General features: G+C 31.1%; 3 protein-coding genes and 3 long non-coding RNA genes across 11 annotated transcripts; 2 read left to right on the forward strand and 4 right to left on the reverse strand.

Moving 5' to 3' along the window:
* Positions 1 to 12: 12 nt before the first annotated feature.
* Positions 13 to 3,307, reverse strand: Tbc1d22 (TBC1 domain family member 22). Its single transcript, XM_012379964.2, has 8 exons — positions 3,165 to 3,307; positions 2,492 to 2,672; positions 1,867 to 2,414; positions 1,662 to 1,792; positions 1,323 to 1,577; positions 983 to 1,232; positions 680 to 903; positions 13 to 596 (listed from the first exon to the last, which is right to left on the reverse strand). The coding sequence occupies exons 2-8, from the start codon at positions 2,572 to 2,574 to the stop codon at positions 450 to 452; spliced, it is 1,638 nt and encodes a 545-aa protein (XP_012235387.1). The 5' UTR covers positions 2,575 to 2,672; positions 3,165 to 3,307; the 3' UTR covers positions 13 to 449.
* Positions 3,308 to 3,478: 171 nt separating this feature from the next.
* On the forward strand, positions 3,479 to 13,588 carry LOC105679740 (tetratricopeptide repeat protein 39B-like). Of its 6 annotated transcripts, XM_012379962.2 has the most exons (12): positions 6,060 to 6,747; positions 7,513 to 7,717; positions 9,056 to 9,107; positions 9,269 to 9,297; positions 9,390 to 9,570; positions 9,683 to 9,815; positions 10,235 to 10,367; positions 10,441 to 10,540; positions 10,621 to 10,686; positions 10,749 to 11,470; positions 11,931 to 12,164; positions 12,279 to 13,588. In XM_012379962.2, exons 3-12 carry the CDS (start codon positions 9,081 to 9,083, stop codon positions 12,478 to 12,480), a joined length of 1,827 nt encoding a protein of 608 aa, XP_012235385.1. In that variant the 5' UTR covers positions 6,060 to 6,747; positions 7,513 to 7,717; positions 9,056 to 9,080; the 3' UTR covers positions 12,481 to 13,588. The 6 variants fall into 6 exon arrangements, with proteins under 6 accessions (XP_012235382.1, XP_012235385.1, XP_012235381.1 ...); XM_012379959.2 differs by lacking the exons at positions 6,060 to 6,747; positions 7,513 to 7,717 and adding an exon at positions 3,479 to 3,618; XM_012379958.2 differs by lacking the exon at positions 7,513 to 7,717.
* LOC136997020 (uncharacterized) lies at positions 13,460 to 14,400 on the reverse strand. The gene is made up of 2 exons (XR_010887836.1): positions 13,693 to 14,400; positions 13,460 to 13,547 (listed from the first exon to the last, which is right to left on the reverse strand). It is a non-coding gene; the product is annotated as an uncharacterized lncRNA (long non-coding RNA).
* Positions 14,401 to 15,218: 818 nt separating this feature from the next.
* LOC136997019 (uncharacterized) lies at positions 15,219 to 17,888 on the reverse strand. Its single transcript, XR_010887835.1, has 2 exons — positions 16,330 to 17,888; positions 15,219 to 15,701 (listed from the first exon to the last, which is right to left on the reverse strand). It is a non-coding gene; the product is annotated as an uncharacterized lncRNA (long non-coding RNA).
* Positions 17,889 to 18,055: 167 nt separating this feature from the next.
* On the forward strand, positions 18,056 to 20,060 carry LOC136997018 (uncharacterized). Its single transcript, XR_010887834.1, has 4 exons — positions 18,056 to 18,198; positions 18,645 to 19,001; positions 19,089 to 19,204; positions 19,284 to 20,060. It is a non-coding gene; the product is annotated as an uncharacterized lncRNA (long non-coding RNA).
* A 15-nt stretch (positions 20,061 to 20,075) lies between these two features.
* Positions 20,076 to 21,839, reverse strand: LOC136997016 (putative nuclease HARBI1). Its single transcript, XM_067347134.1, has 3 exons — positions 21,704 to 21,839; positions 21,097 to 21,621; positions 20,076 to 21,017 (listed from the first exon to the last, which is right to left on the reverse strand). Exons 2-3 carry the CDS (start codon positions 21,571 to 21,573, stop codon positions 20,211 to 20,213), a joined length of 1,284 nt encoding a protein of 427 aa, XP_067203235.1. The 5' UTR covers positions 21,574 to 21,621; positions 21,704 to 21,839; the 3' UTR covers positions 20,076 to 20,210.
* Positions 21,840 to 21,862: the final 23 nt, after the last annotated feature.

The raw sequence follows: 21,862 nt of genomic DNA on the forward strand, positions 1-21,862 counted from the left end.
CACAACACAGAATCGATATATAAAACTTTCTTGTCTATATATATTATTTGTGTATAATTGTCTGAGACTTATTATATATATAAAAATGTAATGCAAACCGGGAAATGGCAATTGATTCGCGTTACATTCTCCGCGTTTTAAGGAGCATTTACATCTCATTCCGGAGCGAAACATGGCGAGTATATTTAAACGTCTTTCTTCATGAAAATCCTTCAATGTAACAAAGGAATAAACTCTATAAAGTACAAAGTAATCGAAGAAACTTAATAGCCGACGCGGGAGCGAAAAACATACGAGATTACACATTCCGGAAACTTTCAATATGGCCATGATAGACTGAACGCCGCAGTGTATATAACGACGTTGAGACGGAAGAGGAGAGCTGTCTCGGTCTCTCTGTTTGGCCACCATTTGTTACAATAACGTTAACCCAAGCTATCTGAAAGTGGTCACCTGGTCGTTGTGTCGTGAGCTTGCAGATGATTGGGAGCGTCAGCAAATGTAAATTTCAATTTGTATGCCTCGGCCACCAGCACGCCAATCTCCGAATCCGTCCAGTTTTGCGTGGGCAGGTTTTGTAGCATTAACATCAGCCCCTGTGTGATCATGTAAACAATCGGTCATACAAAATATATTATTTTAAAATTGTGCGAGGAAGTACAGCTGTCGAATGAATTACTTGAAAATCAGGTTGCAAGAGCAAGTGTCGCCTCCAACGCAGAAGGAAGGCTGCGCACACGTAAAGCTGAAATGAGGCGAATCTGTCGGACTCCGCCAAATAGGTGTCCCACAATCGAATAGTACAATGAAGTGGAATCTCTCTAGTTAATAAATTGTTCATCCATCGAAAAGAGAACTGCAGATAATCCACTCCGTGCTGATGCAAATGTTGATGCAATGGTGCTGAAAAACGGTACAATCACATTTAAGAAGGAAAATGTGAATGTTTAATTGCGGATTTGGTCTCTATCGAGATATTCACCATCGATTCTTTGTATCAGCTCCTTCAATTGATTCACTTTGTGCTGGATTCCCAATTGAGCAAATATATAATTGTCTTGTATACCATCCAAAAATTTCGACAGGCACCAAAAGCTGTCCGCTTCAATGATATCGCGCTGTTCCTTCGACAATGACGCTACATCGTAATTCTCTAGATCCTGCCAGGCTTGCACAGGTATCGCTTCTTGTAGAAAGACCAAGAAAAAAGGTGTCACAAGATCATTCATACCCTACAATAATATCGACAGATGTCAGTCTTAATTTTTTACCATATAATAAAAATGACAATTTGGACAGAGAAATAATTTTACGTTTAATACCTGAACATAGCCAGATGCAGGATGTCTGATCGCCCAAATATACAATATTCTTTCAAATATTAGTTGCACCGTTGTTTGCTGAAATAGCGATATAAGCGGTGACATTCTAGGGATGTCGATGTGAATCTGGCGATATGTGTCCTGAAAGCCCTCGTCTCGCTCTACATCGTAATACTGTTTCACCAAGTTCCAATAATCCAGTCGTTTACGTTCTAGTGCATGCTGCCTACGTTCTAGATTAGCTGGCAAGTATTCCTGCAATGTTACATAGTCACGTAACACTGCGACGACGTTTTCACCAGGCTAAATAATGCGGTATTGTTTACCTTCATTACTTACAGACAACAACCTCCAAGTGATGGAGCGCAATTTAGCAGGCACACCTGACCACGATAGCTGCCTTAATTCATCCAAATTCAGTACAGACGCTTCCAAGAGTAGTTGAAACTTGTCCACTTTACTTTCGCCGTCTAAGCAAATTTATAAGTGATTATTGAGTTTTCTCGTCATAAAAACTGTCGCTGAATGCGCGATCAATAAATACCTTGCTCTTTTGAGGGTATAAAAAATTTATTGGGGGCGTTTGCCTGTCTTAATGGCTGCGGTCTACCAGGAAATTGCGTTGGTTTATGATGGGGTGATACACTGGGATGTTTCAAATCCACATCCTCGCCGGAATGCTGACTGTTATTTATCTGTGAATGCAGATTTGCATTACGTAAGTGTAGTGGTTGTACTGCCAATCTCTGCAGAGCCTCCACTTTCTTCTCCTCGGGAATAATTTCTTGTTGAACCACTTTGGTATTTGCTTGTGATAGTCCTGAACACTTATTGCCAAATCGATGACTGTTGATAACACTGAGAGCCGCCGAGTGACTAACTTTTTTCGATATCTTTATATCCGAAACAGTACAAAATTCATCATCTCCTGAGTCCCATGCATCATCCACACTCTCTTGAAAGTCTTGAAAGGAAGTAGAACCTCCGCTTCCACCTGTGCTACTGCTACTATTAGCAGTACCGATCAAATTGCTAGATCCAATCACCGTGGGATTAAATTTGCCATGTCTAACATCCTGCTTCAGACTCGGCCTTTATGTGAATTAATAAGCAAATTAATTTTAAAAAATTCCATTACGTAAAGAAGATAATATCATTAAGAAACATACCTTCCTGGCACAGCCCGTGTATTCTTCTTCCAGAAAGACTGATGAGTTGAAAACGTTTGATGATGATAACCTTGATTTTCCATAATGAAAGAAAATCAAGCTAACTTGCACCTGGCAATCTTTCAACACAGTTGATATAATATAAATTGTACTTCATACCCTCGCAGCAATCACTAGAAGTCTATAAAAACAAAAAAAAACTTTTTTTATCGATACAGTAAATAGTTTTGATATAAAATATTCATCAGTATTATGATTTACCAAAGAAATGTGTACAAAAGGTAAAACAATTATGTGTACAAAAATTTAATATTATAATTATTAAACTATTACCAACTATTACTACATAAAAAATCTATAGATTTAGTATTTTTCATCAATTTACAGTTATAAAAAGAATTGAGGTATATATTTTTGTGAAATGGTCCTTGTGAAATTTACATATACATTGTGCACAATATCAAGTATAACATCAAACAAAGTGATCAATGCTTAAAATAACAAAAGGATTAAAAAAAATAAAACGTAAGAGTGCAGTCTCAAAAATAACAGCATCATCGTAACATATGATTTTTTCCAAGCACTGTACACTGATGATAATACACCCAACTCGATGTGTGCAACGCTTTAATGTGCTACATCTTATCCCTATAATTAAATTACACAAACGCACTTTGTGGCTGACAGAAATACACGTCTGTGTGCTACGCGGAAATCCGTCGTTGGTTATTCGCAGCTGAGAAGGTTATGTTGCGTAAGTTGCGTCAGTTGCAAGTTCGACGATGCGAGAACCGTGGTCGTGGACAGTCCGTGGAAAAGATGTGCAACGAACGGAGACGGGACGAGACGAGACGCGGCGCCTACATTTTCCGATAATCGCGCGATTATGTCGATCCCGTGAAGAGGATCGAGCCAGCAACATCTAGTTTCCTGGCTGGCCGTTCTAGTTTGTCAGTATCGCTTACGTCGCGGCGTTGCGACGACGATGTTGCTGCTCTCCTCGTTGTTGCGATAGATCGCGCCTTTGCCAGGCTAGCGCGCGATTATCGCGTTTCTCTCGCGCGCGTTCAAACTCGAAGACGGACCTTCGAAGGTGGACGACTTAATTCGCTTGCATCGAGTCGCAGGTACGATTTTGACGTGTGATCACTTGACGCGAGCACTCTTGCCATAAATCGTCTCGATTCTCTTTCATTATCTCATTATAGTTACAGTTCCATTTAATTAAAATGTATACCTTGACGTAAAATAGACATATGTACGAAGATTTGAGAAAAAAAAAGAGAAAAGCAAAAAGAATAGTTATAAGATAATTGAAGAAGTACAACTAAAATATACGTGATTCAGTTTATGTATGTTTTATCTGTATTAAATTTATCTTATATTTGTACCATCAAAGGACACGGTCGTATTTCACGCCAAGTTCACGCGCTGCAACAACTTGTATAATTGTTTACGTCAAATTCAGTTATTTAGAACATCCGCAATACATTCGCAATTTAGAACAAAATTAGTATACGTGTATCAAAATAATCGGTACAAATAAGGTTATACGCATATTTCAACTTGTTTAAACTTTTCATATTCCTCTTTTCATATTTGTTTTATTATAAATAAACGGAAAAATGATTTCAATTTAATTCACTTTATCAATCATAAAATTTACGTTTATTGAGACTGTAACATATGTTAAATCATCGATTGAGATATATATCATTTAATCATTCTATTTTAATTTTGCAAATAACACGCTATCGTACAGATAATTTCATTTTTTTTTATTTCCTTAGCATTTAATTACATATCGCAATATCAGTCTGGAGATTTTTGTTGAATTGCAAGTTATAGCATTTTCTAGGTTTTAGTTATATAACATAAAAATTGCTAGAAAATAAATCAGCCGATACGTTGGCTTGTCATCCTCTTAATTATTCAAATAATGTTATTTCATTTATATTGATTTATAATTTTTTATAGAGAGAGATATTTAAGAATTTTATATAAATGTGTGGAACTCCATATTGTGTAATTTACACAAATATTTAAAATACAAAATGCAATTGGAATAATGAAGAAAACGATCATTAAAATATTCGCCTGTTTGAAATTATATTATACAATGGAATGTGTGCACTTGATAGACTGATAGCTGTAGCTAATTCTAATTAAACAACGTAAAATACGAAATAAATTATGCATTACATTTTATTACGAAATTGTGTTGCATACGACAATCATTTAAATTAAAACTGACTTTGACGTGAACGTGAGCAAATTTTAGTGATTATTTAGTAAATTTTGTAAATGTCAATTATTGTATCATATTTTATGTATTATTTATTGTATCAATGTAATGAAAGTTTAATATTTTAACCCTCTTTATTTGATTGATAGTCGTAATCTAATAAGCGCTAATGAGACTTTCACAAATCTTGCTTTGCTTTTTTTAACAACAAAAAACTTTAATAAAAGCTTATTTGTGTGAAATTTTGTTGTAGAAATGTAACCTGTTTATTCCTAAATTGACTATCGCACCTTAGAAATATAATCAAGACATTTGTTCAATATTAATTTTTTATCTATATCTATAAAATCCCGATTTTAATATTAATAATTTTCCGATTATTCTGAAGTAAATATATTTAATATGAATATACATTATATTTACTATTCTATTGAAAAAAAATTTTGATTTATAAATTTATTTTATACTCTTCTAAGAATCCAGCAAATGTAATAAACCATTACCATAATAGAGCCTTGACTTAATCGTCTCAACAGCGCAAAGGAGATTACTTTTTGACTGATTTTCCATTATTATTTCCGCTCATTATCTTACAGTTAGCTTATTGTATTTGAAACATTGTTTGCGCTTATTTCTCCCGATACGAAATAAAGAGTTATGAGATAATTTATTTAAAAAAAAGACATTATTATCATGGCGCAATGAGATAAACGACAAAAATATAATGAAAAGTGCAGATACGCAAAATTGTAGAGCAGTATCATTATGGTATTATTATTATTATGCAGTTTTACGTATATGCTTATTCAAGATGCATTGAGAAATCAGACTTTCTCTTTATTTTCCTCCATTAATTCGTTATTTTTCTTCGTTATTATAGCGTCGCGAAAATGAAATATTTATGAGAAAGAATGCAATAACCAAATGTTTCTTAAGGAAAGTATATTTTTTTTGGAAAGAATTTATTATTGAACATTAGGATATTATAAATACAATTTATTGGATATTTTTAATTAATAAATGACAATTATTTTTTAACTTTGTATATTATTTTGTAAAACAGTTTGCTTTTAACGTTAAATTTCAACAAAAGGTAACATCGGACGTAAAAGTATTAAAATTTAATTAAAAACTAGTTTTTAATTTTACATTTAATAAAAACTTAATTTAAAAAGATTTACACTTTTAAGAGATGAAAATAATGTTAATAAAATTAGGAATTCTCTCTAATTTAATCTAACAGTATCTAATGACAATTGTTACGACCCTGGCGCTCGCGCACTATCATCCGCGGAAATCACGTGCCGCCGACGAGCTCGTCGCTCATCGTCGCCGACGGTCAGTGCATACGTCGCGCTCGTCGCTGCTCGGTGCTTCTCGGTGTGATTCGGCCGGCTCTATGCGGTTGCGAGCGAGCGTGCTCGTGAAATTGCCGTTCCGTGCATCGAGTTTTCCCGCGCGTCGAAAATCGCGACGCGAATCGACTTTGCCGCAATCACTTCTCATTCAACTGTGTGCGCGCTGCAATTTTCAACGTGGATGACATCCGTTTCACAGGACCGCAGGACGAAGCGGCCTACTGACGCGTTGCTCCGCTTGTTTCTCGGCGACGATCGATTTTAGCCGCGTTCACCCGCGTCCTACACCTAAAGCGCGCAACTCTCCGCTTTAACGAGACACGCATTGCGCCCTATTTTCAAATGAATTATTGATAAAGATTGATCTGCCGTGATTACGCGCGCTTCTACACGCATTGCATTGGTCTCGTCGAGACATCCAAACGTATTACGCCATTATCGAATATTATAAAATTCTAAAAATATGTGATTGTTATTTATTACTTGATCACTTGATCACTTCATTTATAATATATCGCTCTAGATACGTGTATCATGATATCGTTAAAGATTAATTAAAGTTATAATCACCGAATTTATCACCGATAAACATCGCGCAGCATTATTTCTTTTTTGACATATCTATTTCATCTGAGCCGTATATTGGGAAGTAGGTACGTACCTTGTTTTATGTGTAATTCTTAGCGCATATTTTAAAATATTTTAGTGAATATTATAGTAAATAATAAATAATAATTATGCAATATCTTTCTTTTGACATTAATAATAATATTTAAGGACAATTAGAGTATAAAATTGATATTTAATTGACTTTTTTTTATAGTGTGATTAAAAGTTGTCAATTTGTAACAAAAATTGACATTCTGTATTTTAAATTAGAAATTAACGTAACAATTTCGATTCCACAGCACACAGTAAATCTATTTCATTTAAACTACATTACTTATATGAGTGATTAAAAAAGACATTTATAGATAATAAGACAATTTTATATAGTAGACATCATTATTAACAATTTTATATTTAATAGACATAAGACAATTTTATACGCGTCATTTACAGACGTCATTGTCTGTAAATGACGCGTATAAAATTGAAAGAAATTTATCTTAACTCTGTTCTGAACAATTATATCTTAAATAAATTCTTGATTTATTTTTATTTTTTATTATATTAATATAGAATTGCAAATTGCCTTATAAAACAATTTAAGAATTTTTCCTCATAAATTTATTTATCCTTTAATTTTTTAATACGCTTTAAATAATCACATCGTTTATAATCTTATCGTGAATTTTATTTATTATATTTTTTGTAATCTTATGAAAATTTGAAAAAGTGATTATCTGTGCAGTTAATTTAAAAAAATTGTTAACAAATCATTCTCTCTTGAGTTTTACTACATCTAATCTCAGCAGGTCGCAAATGACGATGTACCGCGAGAAGCGCACGAAAAATTGCGCGCACGCGCTTTCTCCATTCCCCTCCGCATGCGGATTTAGGAAATGTAGGTCTAGCCTTTTATACTTTCTTCGTGGCAGTCTACTTTCCTCACGCGGGGCTGAAATCACCCGCTCGTCTTCGTCAGTCCGAGCGTCATCGTCTCTCGGAGAGTATCGCTTCGTAAGAGATTTTCGCAAGTCAGATTTAAAACTCTTCTAAAGTATCCTATCTTGTAGCAAGATATCTCGGTTATTTTTTCACGCGGTTTTCGTGCGATAAAATAAGCTGATAATGTTTACTTTATTCGTTAATCTGTGCGCTATTTATAAATTCCATTCTTTTTTTAAATTATATTTTTTTCAAATATAAATATTAGTTAGGAATTAAAATAATTTATAATAGAACGTGTTATTGTGATTTAAAAAATTGTGATTTTTAACAACAATTTCTGGTTTGTTCTCTCCTTGTATTTATTTGTGCTTTTGCTGTGAGTTTCTTGCTCCCTAACGCTTGAAGGGTTTCGCAACCCGTTTAACTGCCCTACAGCAACGTGGATTAGAAAGTGGAAATCTTTATTCTATTACAACTCATATTTTTGTGGTAAAATTAAAATAAAAATTTGATTCTTTTTATTATATTGTCGATTATAATTATTACAAATGTATGACTACACATGTCATAATTTTATAGTAATAAATACAGATCAGATAGATATAAAATAAAAACTACTTAAAAAATATTATAAATAATAAGATATTGTCCACGATATTTTTAAATATACTAAAATATCGCAAAAAGTGAATATACATACTAAAATTATCATAAAATTAAAATAATCTCATATCAGAAATATCTTGAGCACTTTATTGTGTATCTATTTTTTATAGAAATATAGAAATTTGTGCTGTTGTAACAAACAGATTTTAATGTACGTTTTATTTTTTTATAGTTCCTCTTATTTTATCATATAGCTAATCGTTGCGATTTACCAGGTATTCGCCAATTACTAGGCATTTATTCCTGCATTAGTCATTATTCTGCTTACGTCAAAATATATCATAGTATCACTCATTGTTTTACGACAGCGTTTCCTTTAGTACTATTAACGCTACGTTTGCAAAACATTCAACGTTCTTCATTTGAAAAATAAATATTTGATACATATGAGTTTTATCTTCGATATACTATCAACAAGTTTAGAATTTAATAATCAAAGTTGATCAAATAGAGATTATTTTTCTGCAGGTGTATTATATTGGTTATCCGAATTTTTATTTCTAATTTTTTTAATTTTCTTAATCAACTCTATCTTTTTTTTGTGAAATAGAATAAGGTAAAATTATAAATTAAATTGTAACGTAAATGATGTGTATAAGTATATATTTGTACAATATCATCTACAATATACTTATGCACATAATAAATATATGAAGCTTATAGATTTTTAATATGTATTCTAACATAGATTATAAGATGATTTATGGATGTGACTTATTTTTATAAATTATCTTTTTGCAGAACAACTTCTTAATACGAATCGAAAATGTCTGACATTGAAGGCGATGACGAGGTAAATATTTTTTTTTTAAATAAAGATATATATATAATATTTTATATCTTTATGATATGTCATTTTAGACTTTTATGAAGGCAATATAAATAAAATTTATATACATTTGCATTTTACATAATTATATTGTGTCTAATATTCATATGATTTTTATTTTTCAGTTTCAAGATGCTCAGGAATCTTTACCACAGTACGTATATGCATATATATGCACAATTTGCTTTGTGTTATAATAGTTTTTTTATCTTAGAGATTTTTTATTTAAGCGACAAATTATTTCAGACTGGCTTCTATGGACTTGGATACTTCGATAATGGAAGCGAAAAAGGCGATTCATTGTTTTTTCAACAATGATTTCGAACAGGCAAAGAAAATTTTGGAACCGTGGGCGGATAGTAGCATGTACCATTCTCTGGGGACTAGCGTATTCGCATTTCTAGAAGCAATTCTTACATTTGAACAGGTACAAATTATTTATTACCTTCCTCTTGTTACGCTCAAGCCACTTTTCATTTAGTTGACTTAGAACCGCGTAAAATTTCTTTCTTTAACAATATATTGTGTGCAATACGTAGAAACATGTTGAGAAGGCGTCGGAAGCACTGAAGCAATGCATGAGCGTATGCTCCAAACATCGAAAACACACCACTATTACGCAGAACATTGGAAAAATGGTCAAAAAAATCAACTATGACGCTTATACAAATGGTAATATATTATATATGCGCACACGATCTGCATGCAAAGTTTGCTTATGGCTTTGTGTTTATCTAACGAATATTGAACAAAAAACCACATGTTTAATAATATTTCTTTCAATAATAAGAAACTTTAATAACAAGCTTCAATGAAACAACGTCAATAAGCTTCATTCAAAAACTTTATAAAAGTTGCAACGTGTGATATATAATGACTAATCTTGAAACGTTTAATAATTTGAAATGCTAATGTCATTCTTGGTACTATAAACTTTTTCTTATCTAACAGTACAGTACGACTAGAAATTATTGCCAAGATATGAATTTTAAAGTGTGATTACGTAATAATTAATTTAGATGCAATTAGATATCTAAAGTAGCCTGTACAACATAGTGCATGAAAAAAATGATGAAAAATTAATCTTCCAGTGGAAGTGCATGCGGAACTCTGTTATGCCGAGTCACTCCTCTTAAAATCGATGCTCACGTTCATAGAGGATGAAACTCTGGTCAGCTTTGTGAAGGCAGGACTGAAAATTCGTACCTGTTTTCTGTCGTATAAGTAAATAAATCACATTGCGCGGACTCGTGGATCCTCGATTTTTTCAATAATACGTGGCTGTTATTTTTTTCAGGGAATGTATGACAATCTTAAACAATCGTAAGTGGGGAAACGACATTCGCAAGGTACATTTCGAGAGCGGCGTTCGTATGGGCATTGGCACATTCAATTTGGTACATAGTACAATTGCTTTTATTGCGATAAGAGAGCATTATCTGATAGCAAATATTTATTAATGATTATCTTCTTTTAGATGATCTCGTTGTTACCAGCGCGGATTATTAAATTATTGGAGTTTATTGGATTCTCAGGCGATAAGGTGACTAGAATCATTTTGTAGCGATATACAATTTTGTTTATTAATTCAATTGTTATCAACAGGAATACGGCCTAGCGGAATTGAAGTCCGGCTACGATGAGAGGAGGGGCTTACGACAGATTCTATGTGTGATGACCTTATTGTCATATAATTTAATCGTCACTTTTGTATTGAGTCACTCTGACGGAGATCTGGAATGGTGCGAACAGGTTTTGGAGCAAGAGTTGAGCCTTTATCCAAACGGTGTGTGGTTCCTATTTTTCAAGGGAAGACTAGAACTCACGAGGGGGAACTTTGAGAAGTGTATAGACTGGTATATCAAATCATGGAAGAGTCAGAATGTATGGCCGCAGTTCCATCATCTTTGTTACTGGGAGTTGATGTGGGCACACTGCTCGATGCAACAATGGAACAAGGCGATCACATACGCTACGATGTTGGCGAACGAGTCCAACTGGTCGCGCACCATTTATCTGTACCAGAAAGCCGCGATCTTGATTATGCAAAAACCGGCATCGTCGAGCGAGGAGAAGCAGCTGATCGACAATTTGATGATGCAAGCGCCGACCTACAAACAACGTATCGCCGGTAAATCGTTGCCAATGGAGAAATATGTAATCAAGAAAACGGAGCGTTACTTTGCGCAAAAGAAAAATTTAGTCGTGCCTATATTCGAGCTTATGTACGTGTGGAATGTGTTTAGGATAATAGGCAAACGGCAAGATTTGATAATGAATATATTCAAAAGAATAGAGGAGGAAGAGAAAGAACTCCAAACAGCACCGTAAGTCTTTAAATAATTCTAATGTTTATTCTAATGTTTATGATAAATAGCTTAAAATGATCAAAAAAACGATAAAGTAAGGAATAAATAATAAAAGATTAAAGGTGATTAAATATATAAGAAAAAGTAATTTTATGCTTATATTTGAAATAAAAGTGCAAAATATGACGAATAATTCTATAAATCTTTTTTTCTTGTATACGAGATGCTTTATTTACATTTTAACAGTCGTAGAATAAATAATGTGCAAAAAATTCTTTGAATAAAAGATGTAAGGAAAAAAGTTTTCTACATATGACAAACATGTCAAGGTCTCTTTAAACGCTCATAATATGATCTAAAGTTTTTCTTTTAAGCTTGAAGTAGAAAAAAATTAATTTATTGTGGCCTGATTGAATCAGTCGTTAAAGAATCATGATAATTTTTTGTACGTATAATAAAGATGTGTATATTTGTATAGGAAAAGTGAATATCATGCAGACAATGAAGCGCTCCTGTTGCTATTGAAAGGTGCTTGTCTGAGGCAAATGCAGCATCCTTTGCAATCAGAAGAGTGTTTGCGACGCGTTTTACAACTGGAAAAATCCGTCAAGCAAGATACATATTTATTTCCTTACGCTACTGTTGAATTGGCGTTATTGGCTCAAGATCAGGGTGACACTCAATTGGCTATAGGCTTTCTGGAAGACGCTAAGTAAGTATGAGATTTCATATTAGAATATTTAATCTAAAATTTTGGATAACATTATAAATTTGCCAGTGTTTATAAAATTAGTTAAATTAAATTAAATTTGTATTTAAATTCCAGGAAAAATTATACAGGCTATCTATTGGAGTCCAGATTACACTTCAGAATACATTCGGATATGATGATATTGACTGGTAAAAAGACCAATAATCATATGACAAAGAAATATGAAAATCGACAACTCGAAGCGAACATTACTGCCAACAATAGTGTCATTATTCCGGGTCCAAGCGTGGACGAGTCTATTGAAATTAAGCTATAGAAATTTTGTATAAAGCAGTTAATACAAAAATTCACTTAATTTTTAATAAGTTCTTTTGTATCTTCCTAGGCAATGAATATATCTCGTACATATTACATATTGTATATTACAAATGATGGCTGACTTGCGAGCTTATCGTTCTGTAATTTTCCTCTAAATTTATGAAGGGCCTCGCAAAATTTCATCTCACTGTCTATAGGTTTCTAAAGTATCAGTGGAGATTTTTAAGATTCTTAGACATGGTTTCTCAGACAACACGCAAATCTTAAAGACATTCAAAAGACGTCATTTTTTTTTTAACATCTTTTGGACGTCTTTCAGATGTCTTTCAGATTTACGTGTTGTCTGGGTTGTAGCACTGGATATCAATATATAAATTATTTTTCTCTACGAGCAGAGATCAGCGAGGTAATGTGAAAGTGATATTTTGTAGGAATTATAATGTTAACATACATAAAATTATCTCTGTGAGAAAAATAAAAAAAGTGTAGTATATATGTCTCGCGGGATTTCGGGACTTTACACGATACTGTCGGACATATATTTTGTAGCGATTAATATTATATAATATATTATATATAAATTATTTTCCTTTACAAAAAAAAATCAACGAGAGAGAGAGAAAAAAAAGAGGGAGAGAGAGAGCCTCTAGTGTGAACTGTGATCATTCTAAAGTAATTGATAAAACATTATTATAAATAATGATGTTATATTATATGAGCTTGTAAATATGCAAAAACGATTAAAGATCGTGTAAAGGAAAGTATAATCAAATAAATTAAAGGTGACATTATTCTTTTAACAAATAATAAAATCAAAAAAAGATAGAGAATCAGCTAAATCTCTATTAATTTTAACTAATGTTTATTAGAATGGTCTTCAAATATTTATTGTAGTTTGTTTTTGTTTTATTTTTGTTTCAACTATTATCTCTTGTTTAATTATTGGCTGGTTTATGCTTCGGTCTTAATCTTAATCTTAGTCTTAGTCTTAACTTAATCTTAAGGACTCGTTTATGCTTCCCTGGAAATTCGGACTACGCATGTGCAAATGTAACAAAACCTAACCTAACCTAACCACAAATTGTAATAGAAAAACTATAAAAACACTCCTACACAGTTTTTGTTCTTTCAATTTAAGAGGTTAGATTCTACATACTAACTTACCACTTAAATTTAGCGCTTCTCCAATAGCGTTCCAACTATTCTTCACCACTAATTTATTTTTATAATTTGGATTTTTTTTATTCCAAACAACATCGAATTGTTGGACACATTCAATTAAATCAGCATCACTCATTTTCGTATTTTACAAGAATCGAAAACCATTATTTCGCGCGGTTTCGTGCTGCGTCGGACGTCAGACTTACCTCATTGGCCCGGCCTTAGGACATTAGGGACTAAAGTTAAAAGATGGGATCTTTCCAAGATTAAGATTAAGACTAAGATTAAGACTAGGGAAGTATAAACGCCCTTATGGCATTCTACGTTATCAACTCTTAAGATTAAGATTAAGGGCGGTATTCATAGTCCGTTCTTATATTCAAAATCGTCTTAAGCACGGACTTATATTCGCTCTCTTTGTCACACATAGATTGTGTCTGACAAAGAGAGCGAATATAAGTTTGTACTTAAAACGATCTTGAATATAAGAACGGACTATGAATACCGGCCTAAGACCGAAGCATAAACCGGCCATATATTCTCTTAATACTTTGTTAATTTTTCAAAAGTGTAATAAGTGTAATAAGTTTAAATTTTAGCAGAGATTCAAAGACTATTTAGAGATTAAATTTACTTAGCAAAAGGTCATAAATTTGCTTCTTGAAAAATTGTTGAATTTATTAAATTTGGAGAATATATTTTTATAAGAAATAGTACGATCTGAAATTGAATTTTGTGAGTGTAGAATTCGATAAAAATAGCAAGCAGCAGGCATATGTAGCGATAGCGCGTATAAATATTTGCATTTTACATCCTAATGCCTTATGCTATTTTTAGATAGCATTAACTGCCTGCTATCAAATTTATTGAATCATATGTTCAATACCAATCAGCGCAAAATTTGAATTCAATTTTAGTTTGTATCATTTGTAGAAATATATTATTCCTATATTAATTGTAAATAACAATATATATTAATGGTAAATAACAATTTACCATTTCGTCCTTTAACAATTTTTGAATTATATTTTTTAAAGTTTTTGTAGAATAAACTCGATTGTGGCATCGCTGTATTGGTTTTTTTAGCAGTAATTTTAAGATTCTTTTATAAAATCTTTATAAAAGTTATAATTTAAAGTTAAGAAATGTAGAAAAAATTGTAATAATTTAAGCACACATACTTGTTAATGTTTTTTTTTAAATTTAAATAAAAGATTTATTAAAAGAAATCTTTGAATCATAAAATGATTACATACTACCCAGATAGCACAGTGAATTCGCAAAGTATTCTTCAAGTTTTCTTCTTTTCTGAATTGTAATTCTTTAAGAATTCATAGAAGAATACTATAAGAATGGTTTAAAAAGTTACATGCACCATGATTGGAATTCTTGAAAATTTCTTAGAGTATTCATATAGTATTCTTCTATACCAACAGATTTATGCTTTATGAATTCAAAAAGAATAGTTTTAGAATAGATAAAGGATTATTTTATGAATTCAAAAGAAATAGTTTTAGAATTGAAAAAGGATTACTTTTTTGAAAGAATTGTAGATAGGGAAAAGTAAATATAAGATTATTGCTTTAAAAAAATTACTTTATTTATATACTTAAAAAAAAATACATATAAGTAATATGCATGTTGTTTAAAAAACAAACATATAATGATAAACACACATATACGTATAAAAATAATATAAACATAATTATCTATTTATAATATAATACATATAAATTGTAATATGTATTTATTATTTATAATAAATAAAAGGATTTTCCATTGGACACTTTTCAATAATTTGTTTTTCATTTGAGATTTTATCCATATTAATTTCTTTTTCAAAGTTATAATTTTTACAACTAGTTAATTCGTCGATACTTTGACGTAAACGTCTATTTCGTTGCCATCTCGATAATTCAGTGAATGGTTTCACTCGACGTTTCATTTTTATTTGCAAAAATATGTACAATAATAGAAGTACTTATCTCTATTTTTTGTACTCTTTTTTTTGTACTCTATGATATTGCTTTGTTTTTAATTTAAGAGAGTTTGATAAATCTGTAAAAAATAATATATATGAAATTATATAACATTATAATCGAGACATAGAGAAAGAAAGGAATACGAAATTCAATAAATCATAGAATTATATATAGATTATTAAATTCATTGTTCATTATAGATTATTTATTATTGTTAATAGGAAGCCACTACAGATGACCTGATCTTTCAAATAAAATGAAATTATATAAAAAATAATGCGAGCTTGTTTGGAAATTCGTTACATGTCGTGAAACGTCGGAGCTTTATTCAAATTATGTTGGTCAATCTCAAAAATATCAACATATTTTCAAGGCTTTGACGTTTCACATGTAACAAATTTTCGAAAGCTTGCATTATTTTTCATGTAACTTTTATTTGTATAAACACTGAGGATGGTCGTAAAGACGAGCCGAAACGTTTGTTTTGTAAAATTCAACAATTAATAATTATATGAGCAATTGAGAATTATATTAGCTCGGGCTTATTCAGCTTTCTTTCCTTTTCATTTGTTAACAAAAAAAAGTTTTATAAAATTAATGTATTTCGACGACGTGTATATATGTAATAAAACAATGAAAATAAAAATTCTTACTGCACGCAATTATTTTAAGGTTATATAGTATAATAATTCAACCGTACTTACATTCAATATAAATTGTCCGTTTTTATATATTGCAGTGGCACAGAACATACAAACGTGACTGCTCGGTAGAACACACTATACCACACTATACGAAATGAATCGGAAGAAGCATTTTGCGCTTTACACATGTAAAATGTAAGAAACGTTTTTCGCTTGTACTCGCGGAGGTCGCACGCAGTGATGCGATCTTTCCCACAGCGGTCCCGACTCGGCTGTGCTCGGCTGCCTCACACAACCTTACAGAAGCGCTACGTCACGTATCCGTGTGCACACAGATACGTGACGTAGCGCTTCTGTAAAGTTGTGTGAGGCAGCCGAGCACAGCCGAGCCGGGACCGCTGTGGGAAAGATCGCATCACTGTCGCACAGTAACAAATGATCTAATAGCTCCATCTGGTCGAAATCAAAATAAATAATATACTTCCTCATGAATTCTCGAAGTATTCAAAATACTGAATCGCAAAGTATTCATTATAAGGAATTCTTGGGGAATATTTCAAGACAACTAATTGCAGTTAATTCTTTTAGAATTCTTCAGGTATTCATTTTTCTAATTCTGTATGACTTCTTTAAAATGAATTCTTTATGAACTTCTATTCATCTCTGTGCTATCTGGGTACATTCTGGTTGCATACTAAACAAATCATTGGGCTTGTTCGTTTTAGCTACACTGGGGCTGCTCTGGTTCTGCTCTACACAGGATAATACAGGACAGATAAATAGTTTGTCCTGTATTATCTTGTTTAGAGCAGACCCAGAGCTGCCCCAGTGCAGCTAAAACGAACAAGCCCATTGTTTCATTAAAAATATTTATTTTATTATTTATAATAATATAGAAATGTACTTATAACTAAGATCTTACTTTTTGCTGCAAATTCATAATGTATATAACTTTGATCATTTCATTATTATTTTTTTAATATTTTTAAATTTATAATATATAATATTGTTCTTATTTGACAGTAAAATATTTGCACAATATATAACATATAAAAAAATATAACTTATTTTCAAACAAATAAAATTATATATTTTTTGTTAGTAGTGAAATGTTAGAATTATTATAGAAGTTTAGACATTTGAATCTTGATTAAATCTTGAGTCAATTATTCAAAACATTAAATTTTTATTACATAAAATTTTTATTTGTATCATAATATTATAACAATATTAATTTGCCGTAAAAATCAACCCATTTATTAGTTTATCAAACAATTTACCCAGACAACACGTTTTTTTTTACGCTTTTGTATGCCTTTCAGATGCCTGTAAGATTTCCGTGTTGTCTTGTAGCGTTTTCGATTATACAGGATTTGAACGACCCAGGGTTGGTTAATGACGTCATTGCAACCTCTCCACCAATGAAAGACTTGCATTTATAGTAAAATAGTGATTGATCAACCCTGGGTCGTTCAAATCCTGTATAATCGAAAACGCTATTGGTTACATTTTAAACGCACTTATCTTATAATAATATATATTCCGTTCATATTTACCGTTTAATTATATATTTTTCTTTACTTAAAGTCGTGATTTTCTAATTTTATATTTTATTGTACTGTTATAAGATAAAAATATTTATTTATTATTACGTTATTACTCATTTTTATTGTCAAAAAAAAGTGTAACACTCTAGCCATCTGTACTTATTTTGTCAAATACAGACCTTTATTAAGGCCTGTGTCCACGATCCGAGAACTCGGTCCGAATTCTAGTTTCGAGAAAAAGTTACTAGAACTCGGACCGTGGAAACAGTCAACTTGGATGAAAATCTCGAATATAAAAGTCGTACGAAAAAATGCATCGCGTCCCATTTTTTGGTGACAGTTACTAAATTTATGCATACAGAAAATATTTATTTTAGTAAAAGTAAGTAACAAATAATATAAATGTCTATTACTAAATAATAATATAATTAAAAATTATAAAATTCTGTCAATATGGAATAATAAATTGAATTTATTATATATTTTACTTTGTATGAAGATGCATCAGTAAAGAATATTTATTATAAATTGAATTTTAAAATAATGAAAAAAAGAAATTTTTAATCTTTGACATAATGTATTGCAATTTACATGTATTCAATAATCATATCCTAGCAAACACAAACAATAAAAGTATTACAAATAAATAATACTATAACTACTTTAGTTAATAATTTCTCCCTCAATAACATAACTAATATAACATTTTGTACATTACAGTTACATTGTTGGGTGGGAAATTATAACAATTATATATATATTATTGTTTTTACTTTGTGTTTTCTTAAAATTAGACATTTGAAAGAATAATCATGTTTTTGTTTATAGGTAACAATGGATAACAGAGAGAACGTCAAAACATTAGTAATGTTATACGAGCAACATCCTTGTCTGTATGTTACCAAGTCTGCTGAATATCATAATCGAAATAAACGTGATCAAGCACTGCGAACAATATGTCGCAATTACGAAGAAATAACAAAACTGCCAATAACAGTTGATGCAGTAAAGAAAAAAATTAATAATTTGCGATCTCAGTACTTAGAGCAAATTAATAAAATTCGTCAGTCAAAAGTGAGCGGGGCTTCGGCTGATGAAGTGTACAAACCCACCTGGTGGTTATTTGACGATATGTCATTTCTGAGTGTTCATATAGCAGCTAGATCAGGAGAATCTTCACTGATAGTAATTACAAAAAATATTATATTGTCATTTGAAGAATTATTATATTAAATTACAATTTTTAAAATCTTATGTATAATTAATTCACAGCATAAAAGTCAACCCAATATATCAGACAGTACAAACGTGCTAAATATAATTAATGATTCATCAGTGGAAGATTTACAATATGTAGATATGTGTGATCCTTATCAAAAACAATAATGGTAATATAAGTTACATTAATTTTTTTTAGAAATAAATAACATTTGTAATTACTTTAAAAATTAATTTTTTTATTTATAGCTATTACAGCCGACTGCAAAAATCGGCGCTCACCTACTTCCTCGATAATATCCACTTTAAGTAGTGCATCATCAAGTGGTACACAACGTAAGAAAAAAAAGAGAGAAGCTTCGCCAGAAACATCAAGTGCGAGAACAGATTTTTGGAAGACTGCATCTCAAGCATTAATAAATATATCTAATGATGATGATGACAATGTTCAGGATGGAATGCGTCACTGGACCTTATATTTGGAAAGTGAATTACGTAAGAAAGACAGAAAACGATTGAAGCGATTACAAAGAAAGATTATCGAATTAGTAGATGATGAAGACAGTGCATAAGAAAGACGCCTACCATGTTTGTATCAACTAATACATAGGGTTGATTTGTTACTTTCAAAATTACATTTAAAAGTAAATAGTACATTTTTGTTTTGTTGCAATAATACGTATAATTTTTAATTGTAATAGTGATACGTATAATTTTTAATTGTAATAGAGATACGTATAATTTTTAATAGTAATAGAGAAACATATAATTTTTTATGCCAAAGAGTTATGATGATATTATTTATGTTTTGTGATATTATATCTTATTACTTTGTTTAAAAATTAATAACATTTAATATATAAGAATAAGATTATAAAGACTGAGAGAATATAAGATAAATATAATATAATATAATATATTAAAGAATATTATATTAAAATATATAAAGCGTTACCGCGTGGGCACAGGAACCAATATATTATAACTACATGCTCTGTTAAATTAAATAAAAATGTTTTAATTATATTTGAAATATATATATTTAATACAGTAAATTAGCAGAATTTATTTACAATGTATACAAAATTATCTTACATTTATATCTAAATAATTAATACATATACACTTTACGTAAATACACGCGCGCATGTGTGTATATATAAATTCTTAAACGAACTAAATCATATGCTCTTGCCATTCAACTGCTCCAACAGTATTAAAATATCGTTTAAATTCATCACGAATATGAATGGCATTTCTATTAGGTCTTATATTGATAATGTTCAAATTGCGCAGTTGTGCATTATCATTTCTCCATCCACCAGATGTTATTACATAATTTTGTACATTTTCAGTGTCTGTTGCTCCATATAAATATGCATCATTTTCGCTACTGATATAATTATGCAATGCACAACATGCGAGAGTAACAATTTGAACTGTATTAACTGGTAAATACATAGTTGACAAAAGAACACGAAACCTATTTGCTAATATTCCAAAACTGTTTTCAACAACTCGCCTTCCTCTACTCAGTCTATAATTAAATATTTGCTCATCATGTGTCAAATTTCGTGATGAGTATGGCTTTAATATATGTTTTTGTAGAGGAAAAGCATTATCAGCTAATAAAATATATGGCATACATTCACCCATGCCAGGCAAAGGCGCATCATCTGGTATATTAAGTACATTTTGTGGATCATTTAATAGTTTTGCGAAATTACTGTCACGATAAACTCCTCCATCACTTACTCTGCCATTAACGCCAACATTGACATATATGAATTGATAAAGAGCGTTAACTATTGCTAATAAAACAATGCTGTTGGTACCCTTATAGTTATAATACAATGATCCGTCTGTAAGTGGAACTTTGAATTCTATATGTCGCCCATCCATAGAGCCAATACAATTTGGAACATTCCAAAGTTGAAAATAATTATTTGCAATTTCTGTCCACTCTTCAATTGTACTTGGTGTCTGTAAAAATTAAGCGTTAAATATTTATTCTCGTCATTAATTTTAAAAGTTTATATCAATTATGTTACTAATATTTTACCTTTAAATAATCCTTTTGAAGAACTTCATAAATTACACGGCTTGTTTCAGGAATGATACGAGAAATCGTACACGTTGGTATTCTCATAGAATATTCTAAACTTCTATAAGCTTCACCGGTGGCTAAAAATCGTAGAGTGAGTGATAACCGATCTCTTGGTGAGATACATTCTCTCATGTTCGTATTTTGACGTTGTATAAATGGTGTCACCATTTCAACAAGCCGATCAAATAAATCCGTTCGCATTCTGAAGAATCTTTGGAAATAATCACTGTCTTCAAATCTCAGTTCTTCGTGCGCTAAATGAATTGTACCTCTTAAATCTTGACTTCTTCGAACTATCCACTTGCGTGTCCAAATCGATCGACGACGTTGTTGCTGTTTGACTTCTTTTTGTTCTAGTTCCTTTTGCTCAACGGCTTCGGTTAATAATGCAATAGTTATTAATTTTTTTAGTTTCCGTTTTTTATTGCTCATTTTTAAAAAAATATTTAAATCAATTGGATGGCACCAAGACTCAAAAACCTAAACAATTTAAAATACTTAATTAATTATATTATGCCAGTACAATTAGAAATAAAAACTTAATAATAAAATAAAAACTTACGGTTATAATTCAACATTTATATTCTTCCAAAAATATTTATAAGTTATGATCATATAATTTATAACCTGTTTTTTTAATTGTACACAAAAAAATGTTGGTACTCAATTAAAATTACGAGTCTAACTTTATGTAGTCGATTATAACACCATCTGCAGTCAA

This window comes from Linepithema humile, chromosome 1, assembly GCF_040581485.1.
Source record: "Linepithema humile isolate Giens D197 chromosome 1, Lhum_UNIL_v1.0, whole genome shotgun sequence".
Lineage (NCBI taxonomy): Eukaryota > Metazoa > Arthropoda > Insecta > Hymenoptera > Formicidae > Linepithema > Linepithema humile.